The 13,774-nt window shown below is 45.8% G+C and overlaps 1 protein-coding gene across 1 annotated transcript in view; it reads left to right on the top strand.

The window, feature by feature from the left end:
• The window catches only part of LOC142139902 (lysine-specific demethylase 5B-like), a 57,627-nt gene that overhangs the window by 35,058 nt on the left and 8,795 nt on the right, over positions 1–13,774 (top strand). The window contains exons 8-9 of the mRNA XM_075197764.1: positions 13,414–13,533; positions 13,615–13,773. Of these exons, the coding sequence (XP_075053865.1) occupies positions 13,414–13,533; positions 13,615–13,773 (279 nt within the window). The remainder of the gene's footprint in view (positions 1–13,413; positions 13,534–13,614; position 13,774) is intronic.

The following is a 13,774-nucleotide window of genomic DNA, read 5'->3' as shown; positions in this document are numbered from 1 at the left end:
CTGGATATGCTTAAAGGGCCTCCTTTTGAGCCATTACTTGTGGTAGATTTGAAGTGGTTGACCTGGAAGGTCCTCTTTCTTTTGGCTATTGCATCTGGACGTAGGGTTTCGGAATTAGGGGCTCTGTCTTGTCGCGAACCATATCTGGTTTTCCACGAGGACAGAGCGGTGTTGAGAACCCTCCCTTCCTTCGTCCTAAAGTAGTTTCATCTTTCCATCTGAACTAGGAAATTGTAGTTCCGGTCTTCTCATCTACTTCCCATTCGGATCTACAGTCTATGGAAAAGTTAGATGTGGTTATGGCTCACCGCATTTATGTCAAAAGAACTTCACAGATTAGACGTACTGATTCTCTGTTTGTTCTTTATGATGCTAGTCTCAAAACAGTCCATTGCAAGATGGATTACGGCGAGCTTACATAAAGGCTAACCGTCTGGTGCCGGAGAGACTTACGGCCCATTCCACCAGATCGGTAGGGGCGTCGTGGGCAGCGAGAAATGGAGCTTCTGGAGACCAGCTTTGCAGGGCAGCCACTTGGTCCTCTGTCCACACCTTTACAAAATTTTACCAGTTTAATTTCTTTGCATCCGCGGATGCAAATTTCGCTCGTAATGCTTTGAGCGGGATTTTCAGAGTAGTCCCACCCTTGGGGGGGCTGCTTTAGAACGTCCCCATGGTAAGCAGTGTCCCCCAGACTGGATGAAAGAGAAAAGAGGATTTATGTACTTACGTTAAATCCGTTTCTCTGATTCCGTCTGGGGGACACTGCGATCCCTCCCTTCTGCTTTTCTTCTGTGTGCTCTTGTTTGACTCACCTTTTTCTTGGGCTTTTTAATTAACTGAACAAGAGGGGGCAGAGGATTGTAGAGGGGAGGGGTCTGTCAGCAGTACTAAAGTTAACTAGTTAGGTGCCAACTCCCCCAAGCTCCCTCCACAACCCATGGTAAGCAGTGTCCCCCAGATGGAATCAGAGAAACGGATTTAACGTAAGTACATAAATCCTCTTTTACCTAAATATTAAAGTCTTTATGGAGACTGCTGCATAAATGTTGATAATGGAAACCCGCTTCAGCCTTAAATTGTTTTTTTTATAACTGAAAGAAAACAGTTGCTGCAGTTTCACAGACTAAATAACTGACTTCCTTAGAAACATTTGTAATTATTGAGGCACTCGTTGAAGTTACTCTTTTAAGGGTGTCCTTTTGCAGGTTTCTGACATTAGGCATTTGAATTTAAACCAAACCTCCATTTTCTTTCTTGCTATCTGGGGGACACTGCTACCATGGGGTTGTAGTTGGGGAGTGTGGGGTTGGCATTTAACTAGTTAAACTGTGGCTGCTAACAGACTCCTCCCCTCTGCAACCCCCTGTAGCTAGCCAGTGTAGTCTAAGTGCCCAAGGAGTTGGGCTGACTTTTTATTTTGCTCCTATTTATTTTATAGGCCGTTTTCTCTATCCTACCACTGGGGGACACTGCGTTATCTTGGGGTATAGTAGGTGGGACTGGAGTTAGGCACTTATAAACTTGTTTGTTTCCCTGACTCCTCCCCCACTATGCCCCTCCTCTGTATCTGACTTCAGTTGTTGTAAGTGCCTTCTGGAGAAAGGTCACTTCTGTATAGGCTGCTGCCTATACTTAGTTTAGCAGTAGGTTTTCCTGTTTTTTATTTTTCTTTCCTCTTGAGGTGCAGCGCTGGACTCCATGCCAAGACCCAGAGGAGTGAATAGTCCCGGGGATTTCTTCACTCTTGAGTTCCAGCGCAGATAGGCAGCACGCTTCCCTCGCACCTCTGCCGGCAGTCTACCCCTAGAAAGAACGAGCAAAGGGGCCATTGTTTATGTAATTTATTTTAAAGTATGCCTTTAAAGGCAGCTTTATTCGGGGCATATATATATTTATTAATTTCGGCCTTATAGACGGCTGCGGCCACGTTTAAACAGGTGGACGGGAGTGAGGTTGTCTCTGCCTCTCCTCCCCGCCCGCAGACTTGCCGGCAGCCTTCCCCCCTCCTCCGCCCCTAGACAACGAGCAGCGGGGGAGAAGGACAAGCATCGCGCTCTGTGGAGGCGATGAAGTCGGTGAGACCGCACGCACCCTGGGCATGGCAGCGCGGCAGTTCTCACTTCCAGCCGCTGCAGCCATATTTTGTATATGGGCTGAGCAGCGGTGAGCAGAGGCGGACATGTTAGAAGAGGGGAGTGCACCTCCCCCTCTCTCTCTCTCCCTAATGGCGCAAATGGTGGCCATCTTGGTTCCGGAGCAGACACATCAAGTGCATGCTGTTCCAGACTCTGCCTCTTTTCACTGGTTAATGTAGTATCGTTTTCAATTCTGTTTTTAAACGATTGTCTGCCTGTTTGCCACACAGTCAGGACCTTTATTTCAGGATCCTGTGACTGCTGTTTATATTATAGGATTACCTATTAGACATTATGGTAGTTTCCTATCCTCCTGTGACATATTTTGCTTTTCAGGCAGATGTACATTGATATGGGAATACATATCTGTATAATATTCCATATAGTGACTGTGGATGGACTTTTGCCATAAGTCTGGGAAAGGGAGTTCCGTATATATACAATCCCTATGGCTACGTATAGCCTGTGTTCCCAAGTATTGTGGTTAACTTTTATACAGTTTTCCAAACATGCGCTATGTCTGAGGAATTACCTGAGGGGTAATAGACATGCTGTTTTATATGCTCTACATTATTTATGTGGCACAAAAATAATATACAGTGTTATCCCGTGGTAGGCTGGTTGGCCTATATTGCATTGTGTATATGTGGGCATAAATGTATATATGTATGTGTACATCAGGAGCTGGGGCTCATCTGAGATATACGCTGTTTTGAATACATGGTGGTGTGGGTTCAGTCCCCCTAATAGCACATGTATATATTACCTGTTTAAAAGATAGAACAGATTTATTCTGTGTCTTTTTACTTGCTGGTGTATCAGGTTACAATAGGTGAGTCTTCCAGGAGTAGAATACTCGCTGGTTGGCATACTCAAAATGTGTGTGTGTGTATGTAAATATATATATATATATATATATATATATATATATATATATATATATATATATATATATATATATATATATATATATATATATATATATATATAATGTGTATGTATGTATATATATATATATATATATATATATATATATATATATATATATATTACATATAATATATATAATGTGTCTTCAAATTAATTGTTAGACAATCTTATTACCTGTTACTTTGCCTACCATTTCCTTATGTTTTCTAATGCCTCGGCACAGACTGCAGGGCTAGGGTCTACAAACAGGGTGCTCCCATTTCGGTGTCAGCTGTTTTGCAGAAACAGGTCTGATCTAAATCACTATCGCTTCTGGTGGCCGAAAACATTAAGGTGATTTTTAAGTTCGAAATGGTACGTGAGTATACCCTTTTTCATGCTTCTACACAAGTTTACACTGTGCTGGTTAAGCACCCACACAGCCTATATCTGTCTGCTAACACAGAAGCGGCATTACGCTGTTCAGATATAAAACCATCCGGACAAAGATGCACCATCTTCCACAGATGGAGAGGATTTTATCTTGGACTGTTGCCACAGTCAGAATAAGGTTGTAGTTTATTCCTCACCAGAGGATGTCTATCTCCATCTTCTTTGACTGTCAAGGGGAATGTTCTTACTGATTACACTCACGAGGTGGATAATCCCACCTAAACTGTAAACAGTTTTCGCAGTTGCAAGACAACAGTCTATACTTGGTTTTCAATTTTCAACCTAAGCCTTAGGGACATCCTAGTTGGGAAAATGTTTTTCATCATATCTTAGACTCGGTGTCTGTCTTTTGTCAAAGACCAGGTAAACAGTAATAGACTGGCTATGTTATCTGTTTTCACCTCCCCTAACTCTCCAGAGTCAACACAAGGGAGGTAATCCCTGTTGGTGACAATTCTGTGGCTCTTCTGTTATCTTGTTCTGCTGTCCCCAGCTGGTAAAGGGTTTTATCTAGTGGCTTTCAGACAGAATAAGTGCTCTAGCCTTTATTCACATTAAGAGTTAATGGGGTGGTTTGTATTCATCCTACAGCATCATAGCTGGTAGGCATACAGCTATTCAGCTATACCTATAGTTAGCCACATGCTTACAGCACTTCGTTCCAATAGCGGAACTCTCAATCTGCACTATTACAAATGAGTATCCAAAGGCTTCTGGCGGTAGGTGTGCTTTCTTTTTTTTTATGTCTGCGACACCAGGCCATGATGTTTACGTGTTCAATCTGTTAATCCTCTCTGTTGATCTGAGGTCAGGTTGCCACATCCCGAGTCAGGCTTAGTCTTACAGGGGTGGTTATAGTTTATGTACTGTGGAAATCGGGTAAACATTCATAGGTTTGGGGACATTCCCCGGTGGTGGAAGTTATTTATTACACCCAACGCTTAGCTTACAGCTAGACGTTTTCAGCCAGAATTTTATACTTTCAGCCTCTCAGCAAGCAGCAGGGCTGCATTATTGGGTTCACAAGTGGTCTCTTTGACCCTACCCAGGTCTTCGCTTATTCTACCACACTAAAAGCGTTGGCTTATGCCTTATATTCTAGTTTGGGGTTTTCAGTAGCTTCCTACCGAAGAACACGCTCATCTCTCTTCTACACAGTTCCAAAATGCTCCTGGCAGAATTTCCTTTCAGTAACAGGAGTTTCTGTTTTGCAAAATAGGATACCAAGTTTCTAGTTGTATCTTTGGCTCTCCTTATTCGTAACATCTCCCATGTCTCAACAGGGAGATTCTCATCAAGGAAGGCTGCTTTCATTGTTTTGGATGTGCATAGCACCCCTTTGCACTGATTCACTAATTTACCTTTCGGGTGGTGCTTAGTCACAATGCTTTTATAAGTGTGTCAGTTGCTCTTCTTGTACAGAAGGTCAGAAAACCTGTAGAGATTCGGTCTCAAAATGCAGTGCTGTTGCATATTTGTAGCACTTATGCAATTCCCGTATCTTAATGCAGGATAAAGGTCGACATGTGTATGGTCGGAGGGGTGTTCCTTGTGCCATACTATGGGCCAAGCTAGACCAACTTATTATTATTATTGAGGGCCGAATGCCTTAGCAATCAATCCTTTAACAGGTAGAGTGTCACCTCAGGGTAATACCTTTGTGCTCTCCTGGTTAGGTCATAGGGCTCTCTGAGAGGGAGCCCAGGTTTTTTTCACATGTTAACCTGTTTTCTCTATCGGCTCTCAATCTAAAGACCCTCAGGTGGATTTGTCCTTAGCCAAGTCGGGTCTCCCTAGAACTTAGGGGGTGTACAGGTGATTCACAGGTCCAATTTCCTCGTGAGGGTTCAAGAGTTTCTAGGAGGGGGGCGCATCCCAGCTAGTCTGGTGGTCCGCTGTGTGTCCCGCAAAGCAGTGTTCTACTGATTTAGGGGACTTGTGTTGTCGTCCCTCTTTTCCCGGTTCCAGAGCGGCCTCATCTCGTAGTTCGGCTCTTTTTGTTTTCATCATCTGGTTTGATGCTGTGGCGTCGGATGGCTATCCTTTTCGGCTAGAGAATCCCTGCAGGGAGATGGTTGCTACCTTCTATTCAGCCATTGAGCTTCTTCCTCAGCTGTTTTCTTTGGGCTAGAAACTATATTCGATTGGTGTAAATTCCTAGAATTACACACGCCCCACTCAGGAATCTTTAAAAGGTTTTCTTTACCAGCTGGCTTCAATTGGGTCTCCGCCCTACTTCTTTCAGCGTGCAGCTTCCGTGGCTCTCTGTCTAGCTCAGCGGAAGGTTGTTTTGCTTAAGCGGTTTCTTTATGCTCAGCCCCACCTTTGGTTGGTTGTAGATTTCCAGGGAGTCTAGTTCTCGTCATCAGGAGGCTTGCTTTGGCCTCCGGTGACTCTCTGAATTAGTTAAGCTGTTAGCTCATGGTATGAGTGCTTCCTGGTATATATGTCGGGCTTATGTTGTTAATTCTCTATATGAGTGCTCCCTCAGATATCACTGAGTTAGTTAAGCCATTAGCTCATGAAATGAGTGCTCCCTTGTTTATCTCTGAATGGTTTAAGCACTGTATCAGTGCTCCCTTAGATATCGCTGAGTGGCTTAAGCTGTTGCATCAGTGTATATGGTGATGCTTTGGATATCATTGAGTGGATTGAGTTGTTAGCTCAATGCAGGCTGTTCTCTTGGATGTCACATCTCGAAGGGGATCTGGGGCGAGAGTGTGTATGGCTCTTCCTCATTTTCTTTACCAGAAACTTAGTGGCGCGTTGTACGAGACATTATTGGTTATGACAATTAGTGCCTGCATTCCACTGACACAGAGATTGTAGTTCATCATTCTTGTGCCTCTTCTTTTTGTGTAACGTTTCTCCGACGGGAGATAGTTTGCTCTTGTTCGCACAGTTCCTGTTTAGGAATTTAATGCCCATTTAGCCTCTCTAACGCTAAAGAGCGTAGGGGGGACAGGGTCCAGGTGGTCTCTTGCCACTGCATCACGACCAACATTCTGTCTGTACCCCTCTGCAGGTTCCAGTGACTTTTACAGTGCACTTTCCAGGAGGGTTGCAGCTTTTTGTACGCCACAAAAGCGTCATTCAATGGCGCTGTTGTACAGAGTGGCAGTGTCTGTTTCTGCTGCATATTGTTTCTTTGTTGCATGCCTTTGCATTCACAAATGCAGGGTTTTGAACACAGAACATTGCGCACAGCCGTTCCAGAGCATTCCCGCCCTTGGACACAGCTTTGGTAGCTTCCCAAGGTAACGCAGTGTCCCCCAGTGGTAGGATAGAGAAAAGAGGATTTTTACTCACCGTAAAATCAATTTCTCTTACTACACTGGGGGACACTGCGCGGCCTCCCTTGCTCTGAAAGTAGTGCTGTCTTTGGTATTGCCTTTTCTCTCTTCCTGGCTTGGTTATACAAAACTGATGTCAGCTACAGAGGAGGGGCATAGTGGGGGAGGAGTCAGGGAAACAAACAAGTTTATAAGTGCCTAACTCCAGTCCCACCTACTATACCCCAAGGTAACGCAGTGTCCCCAATTGTAGTAAGAGAAATTGATTTTACGGTGAATAAAAATCCTCTTTTCTCCTACTAGGATAGTGTAGAAAAAGATAGAAGGGGATAGCAGGGCTGCTTTACTTACAGGACTTCAGCGCTGTCGGGTAGTGAGAGCGGCGGCTCTCACAGAATCCGCCTATCTTTGCATGATGCTGGCGCGCAGAGCGGGAGAAGACGCGGCCACATCCTTTCCTGGGGACCAGGGCTGCTCTGAGGAGCATAGAGTGCAGTAATCCAGAAGCGATGACCGCAGCTATCTTGGAAGCTACCAGTCCCTTCCGCAGAGAGAGAGGGGGGGGGGGGGGTAGAGCTACAGTACACAATGCTTTTAATGCATTAAGAAGAGGCAGTCTGTGGGCTTGAAGGGAGAAGCGCCGCAGACAACAAACTCTAATAAGCAGTCAGGAGGCCGCTGGACGCTGCAGACAGGAGGAGTGATTAAGGTGCTCTCCCTGTCTTAATCGGCAGATTGTTTTCTTCCACAGAGCCAAAGCATTGGCTGGAGAAGGAAACTTGCAGTCAAACGCGACAGACTTGGCTGCTGCTGGACTCCCTCCTGCCTGCTATACATTAGCCTGGTTAGGCTAAGTATTATTTAATCCTTATATTACACTATACTTGCTATATAAGAGGTATATGGCACTGTTGTAGTTACATAATTGAATATATTTTCTACTCGCTAAGAGCTATACATATATATGAGGAGATATACTGTGTTTACAACAGATATAGTGTTGTAGTTACAATGTTGAATATATTGTTCTCTACTCACTAAAAATGTATACATATAATATATATAAAAAAAGGAATTGGTAGTATTCTTAGGGGTTAAATCTATACCTGTGTGATTGTATACTATACTTTCTATTCCTATTCAGTAATCATGTCCGATAAAGGATAATCTATCAAAGCTAAGTTTTAGAATTGTTCAAGATGTAAAATAAAATTACCTATGGGAAAACAGCACTCTCTACCCTCTGCGTGGGCTGTGACGGGGGGTTCCAGGCCGCGCAGTCTAAGGTTTTGGCTCCTATGGGCATGGAGGAACCGAGGTGGGCAGGAATGCTGCCTCCAAACCGGACGGTACCTTCCGTCCCATTTTGAACTTGGTCTCTAAATCTACACCTTAGAATAGACAGGTTTCGAATGGAGTCTCTTCGTTCAGTGATAAATGGATTGGAGGGGGCAGAATTCCTGGCGTTCATAGATATTCGGGACGCATATCTTCATGTGCCTATATGGGAAGGGCACCAGTTTTTGCTCCTCTTCACAGTAGGAGCATCCCATTACCAATTCAGGGCGCTTCCTTTTGGCCTGTCCACAGCGCCCAGGGTATTTACAAAAATCCGATCTATGGGGGTGAGCATAGTGTCCTATCTCGACGACTTGCTGATCAAAGCCCCCTCAAATCAACTTCTTCGTCACCATTTACACCTCACTTAAGAGACCCTGCAGCTTCACGATTGGTTGATAAACGTCCAGAAGTCGCAGCTAATACTTGTCCAGAGGATGGTTTTCTTAGGTCTTATAATGGACACCAGAATACAGAAAAATTTCCTTACACAGGACAAGGTTTGCTCGCTACAAGACCTAGAGAGTCACAAACCTTCCATGCTGCTTTGCATGAGGTTACTGGGCAAAATGGTCTCTACCTTCGAGACAATCCCCTATGGAAGGTTTCACTCAAGATGCTTCCAGGGGGATCTCCTAAGCAAGTGTTCAGGCTCATCTCTCCATTTGGAGCACCAGAGTATACTGTTGTCCCCAGAGGCTCGTCTATCTCTCAGATGGTGAACTAGACAAGAACACCTAAGCATGGGTAGGTCCTTTGCCCCGTGCTGCTAGATCATCTTAACAACAGATGCCAGGCTAAAGGGCTGGGGTGCAGTGATGCTACATTTGCACATTCAGGGTCTTTGGTCAGAACAAGAAAGCTCCCTTCCAATAAATATCCTGGAGTTAAAGGCCATGTTAATGGCTCTCAAAAGGGCTCCGTCCCTAATTCAGGAATTTCCAGTACGATTACAATCGGACAATGCCACGACGGTGGCATATGTCAACAAACGGGGGGGACAAGGAGTCCAAAGGCAATGGGCATATCAGCCCAGATATTTGCCAGTCCAGAACAGTTCGTCCCATCTCTGTCAGCCGTATTCCAAGCATTCTAAATTGGGAAGTCGGCTTTCGAAGTCGTCACACAGCAATGCCAGGGGAATGGTCGCTCCATCCAGAGGTGTTTCAGATATTAGTCCGGATGTGGGACCTTCCGCATATTATGGCGTCCAGACACAATCGGCAGGTGCCCAGATTTTATGCAAGAGCGAGGGACCCGCTGGCGATGGCCGTGGACATAATGACAAAGCACTGGAATTTTCGGCTGGGGTATCTTTTTCCTCCCATTCCAATGCTTCGCGGAGTACTCCGGCAGGTCAAGCAAAGAGGACTCTGTTATACTGGTAGCGCCCCATTGGCCACGCAGGGTATGGTATGCAGACATCCTTTTCATGGCAGTGGTTCAAGGACTTTGTCTGCCTCTTCGCGACGACCTCCTTCTATGGGCTCCTTTTTCAGCATCAGGACCTGTCTCTTCTGGCTTTGACGGCATGGCTGTTGAAGCCAGCTCTGGCGGTCAAAAGGGCTTTTATCCAGAGTGGTGAATACCCTGTTACGGGCTAGGAAACCAGTGTCAGACAGCATTTATCATAGAATCTGGCGCATCTACATTAAATGGTGTTACGACCGGTCGCACAATACAAGTCAATTTAATTTGCCCTGGCTGCTAGGTTTTCTTAAACTGTCTTGATATAGGGCTCCGCCTAGGATACTTAAAGGTCCAGGTCTCTGCTCTTACCATCTTCTTCCAGAAGCGTCTGTCGGACCTTCCGGGAAGTCCTTACTTTTTTGCAGGGGTCCTGCACATTCAACCTCCCTTTGTTCCTCCCACGGCACCCTGGGATTTGAATTTGGTACTATCTATGCTACAGGTACCTCCTTTTTGAACCCTTACAGTCAGCGGACCTTAGGTTTCTGACATGGAAGGTGGTGTTCCCGTTGGCCATATCTTCGGCTACACGAGTCTCGGAGCTTGGGGCTCTTTCTTTCCTGCAGGGAGCCTTTCCTGGTCTTCCATGATGACAAGGTGGTTCTTCGGACTGTCCCTTCCTTTCTACCGAAAGTAGTTTCCAGATTTCACATTAATCAGGAAATAGTGGTGCCAGTGTTCCAAGATGCTTCCGCAGGTTCCACCTTAGAATATTTTAGATGTGGTCAGGGCATTACGTATTTATGTCCAAAGAACTTTGGATATCCGGCATATGGACTCTTTTTGTCCTAATTGATTATCGGAAAAGAGGCTGGGCAGCTTCCAATCAGACCATTGCTAGATGCCTTACCTTTACAATAAAACAGGCGTATCTTAGGGCTGACCGGGCTGTGCCTACCCACGTTACGGCACACTCCACCAGGTCTGTGGGGGCTTCCTGGGCTGCGCGGAATGGGGCCTCGGCTCATCATGCCAAGCGCCCACATGGTTCACGGTCCATACATTCACCAAATTTTAGCAGTTCAGAGTTTGTGTCCTCTGATGCTAGCTTCGGCCGTAGTATGCTACGAGCTGGACATCTAGGATGGTCCTTCCTTTGAGGGGGCTGCTTTGGTATGTCCCCATGGCAGTGCCGTAACTAGCCATTTTAGTGCCCTGGGCGAGATAGGGAAGCGGCGCCCCCATCTAAGTGGGAGTGTCAATTGTCGAGTGGGCGTGGTCAACCTACTGTGGGGGGCGTAGCTAGCTCTTTACAAGTTCTAGACCGCACTGAAACCACCTCCCTCTCCATTCTTCTCGGTCTGGCTTTGTAAGGATCTTTATGTAATAAGCCTCCATAGATCAAAGTACTTTAAATGCAGCTATCACATGCTAGCTGTATAAAAAAATGAATTGGTTATTGAAATAAAACTCACTGAAACAAATTAAAACAAATGTAACAGTACCATCTGTATCACACTGCTACTTCATCACACTGTGCCCTCCATCACAGTTTCTTCTTTATCACACCGTGCCATGCAGCCATCTTTATCCTATCGTGCCCCCTTATCACTATCGCACGAAATGAATATATATATATATATATATATATATATATATATATATACATATACACACACACACACACACACACACACACACACACACACACACACACACACACTATAAAGAGCCTCCTAGTGTCCGCCATACCTTACAGAGAGCATTCCTGTGACCGCCATACAATACAGAGAGCATTCCTGTGACCGCCATACAATACAGAGAGCATTCCTGTGACCGCCATACTATACAGAGAGCATTCCTGTGACCGCCATACTATACAGAGAGCATTCCTGTGACCGCCATACTATACAGAGAGCATTCCTGTGACCGCCATACTATACAGAGAGCATTCCTGTGACCGCCATACAATACAGAGCATTCCTGTGACCGCTATACTATACAGAGAGCATTCCTATGACCGCTATACTATACAGAGAGCATTCCTATGACCGCCATACAATACAGAGAGCATTCCTATGACCGCCATACAATACAGAGAGCATTCTTGTGACTGCAAAACAGATAAATACCTCACCTGAAATTAATAGACCCTACCATTAAATTAAAAAGCCCCAACAATAAATTGAATTAACCCACCAGCACCCCACAAATAAAATAGTACCCATTAAATAATTAGCCCCCACCTAAACGTCACCATTAAATTAATAGCCTACCTCCCACCCATGTACTAAGACACCTAACCTCCCTACCCTCATATCACACATTAATACATCCCCCCCTTCCCTCACACATTATGGCAGCATACCCCCCCTTCCCTCATAAAGCATAGCAGCACCCCCCCTCAATAATAGCAAGATGCAGCACACATTCCTCCCCTCCATAATAGCAGCACACCCCCCCTCCCTAATAGCAGCTCACATCCCCCCCCTTAATAACAGCATACATCCCCTCCCCTCCCTCCATAATAGCAGCTTACATGCCCCTCTCCCCCCCCCCTCCCTCCATAATAGCAGCTCACATGCCCCTCTCCCCCCCCCTCCCTCCATAATAGCAGCTCACATCCCCCCCTCCCCTCCCTCCATAATAGCAGCTTACATACACCCCTCCCTCCGTAATAGCATCTTACATCCACCCCCCTCCCTCCCTCCATAATAGCAGCTTACATCCCCCCCTCCCTCCATAATAGCAGCTTACATCCTCCCTCCCTCCATAATAGCAGCTTACATGCCCCTCTCCCCCCCCCCCTCCAAAATAGCAGCTCACATCCTCCCCTCCCCTCCCTCCATAATAGCAGCTCACATCCCCCCCTCCCCTCCCTAATAGCAGCTCACATCCCCCCTCCCCTCCCCTCCCTCCATAATAGCAGCTTACATACACCCATCCCTCCATAATAGCATCTTACATCCACCCCCCTCCCTCCCTCCATAATAGCAGCTTACATCCCCCCCCTCCCTCCATAATAGCAGCTTACATCTTCCCTCCCTCCATAATGGCAACACACATCCCCTTTCCCCTGCTTTGAAACTTACCTTTTTCCTCTTTCTTCCTGTCCAGCCGTCGCTGCCTGGCTCCTCTCTGCTTCTCTGCTCCTCTGCTGCCTAGCAACGTCATGACATCAGACGCTGAGGCAGAGGGCAAAGTTCAGAAGGGGGTGGAGCCGTGTGCCGGCCGCCATTTTGGATGCGTCGGGTGGCCGGCAGTCTGAATCTGAGGTCTGTTTAATTTTTATTTTTTTTCACTCCTCACACAGAGGCAGGTGCGGGCGGCCATTGCGCCCCCTTGGGACTGCGCCCGGGGCGGCGGCACCGCCCGCACCGGCCTCGTTACGGCTCTGCCCCATGGTAGCAGTGTCCCCCAGATAGGAAGAAAAAGAAAAAAGGATTTTTATTCTTACGATAAATCCCTTTCGCTGATCGCTTATCTGGGGGACATTGCGTTCCCTCCTTTCTGTTGTTCTGCTATTTGCTTCTTTGTTGTTTGACTCCCTTTGTTTGAGGGCTTTAGAATTACACTGACTAGCTGCAGGAGGTTGCAGAGGGGAGGAGTCTGGCAGCAGCCACAGTTTAACTAGTTAAATTCCAACACCACACTCCTCAGCTACAACCCCATGGTAACAGTGTCCCCCATATGGAATCGGAGAAAGGGATTTCTCGTAGTATAAAAATCCTTTTTTGTTATCAACCTTTTGCTGTGTCTCTTTCCTCTGAACTGCATAGCAAATTAATTTTGTTTCTTAAATTCACAGATTATTCACCTTTTGGATAGCATTTTACTAATTTGTGATTGACAGATATACACTTTAATTTCAGGAATGCAGTAAACCACAAGAGGCATTTGGTTTTGAGCAAGCAGCCAGAGATTATACCCTACGTATGTTTGGAGAAATGGCTGATAATTTCAAATCTGACTATTTTAATATGCCTGTGCATGTAAGTATATTGTAGAGTATGTTCTTTGGCATCCGTGAATGTAAAAAGTACAGAGTGTAGCTCTCCCTTTTGATTCACCAGATGGTGCCTACAGAGCTGGTGGAAAAGGAGTTTTGGCGTCTAGTGAGCACTATTGAAGAGGATGTAACTGTTGAGTATGGAGCAGATATTGCATCAAAGGAATTTGGAAGTGGTTTTCCTATACGAGATGGGAAGTTCCGTGTGAAGCCAGAAGATGAGG

This window comes from Mixophyes fleayi, chromosome 2, assembly GCF_038048845.1.
Source record: "Mixophyes fleayi isolate aMixFle1 chromosome 2, aMixFle1.hap1, whole genome shotgun sequence".
Lineage (NCBI taxonomy): Eukaryota > Metazoa > Chordata > Amphibia > Anura > Limnodynastidae > Mixophyes > Mixophyes fleayi.
This window is presented reverse-complemented; position numbering and strand designations above follow the sequence as displayed.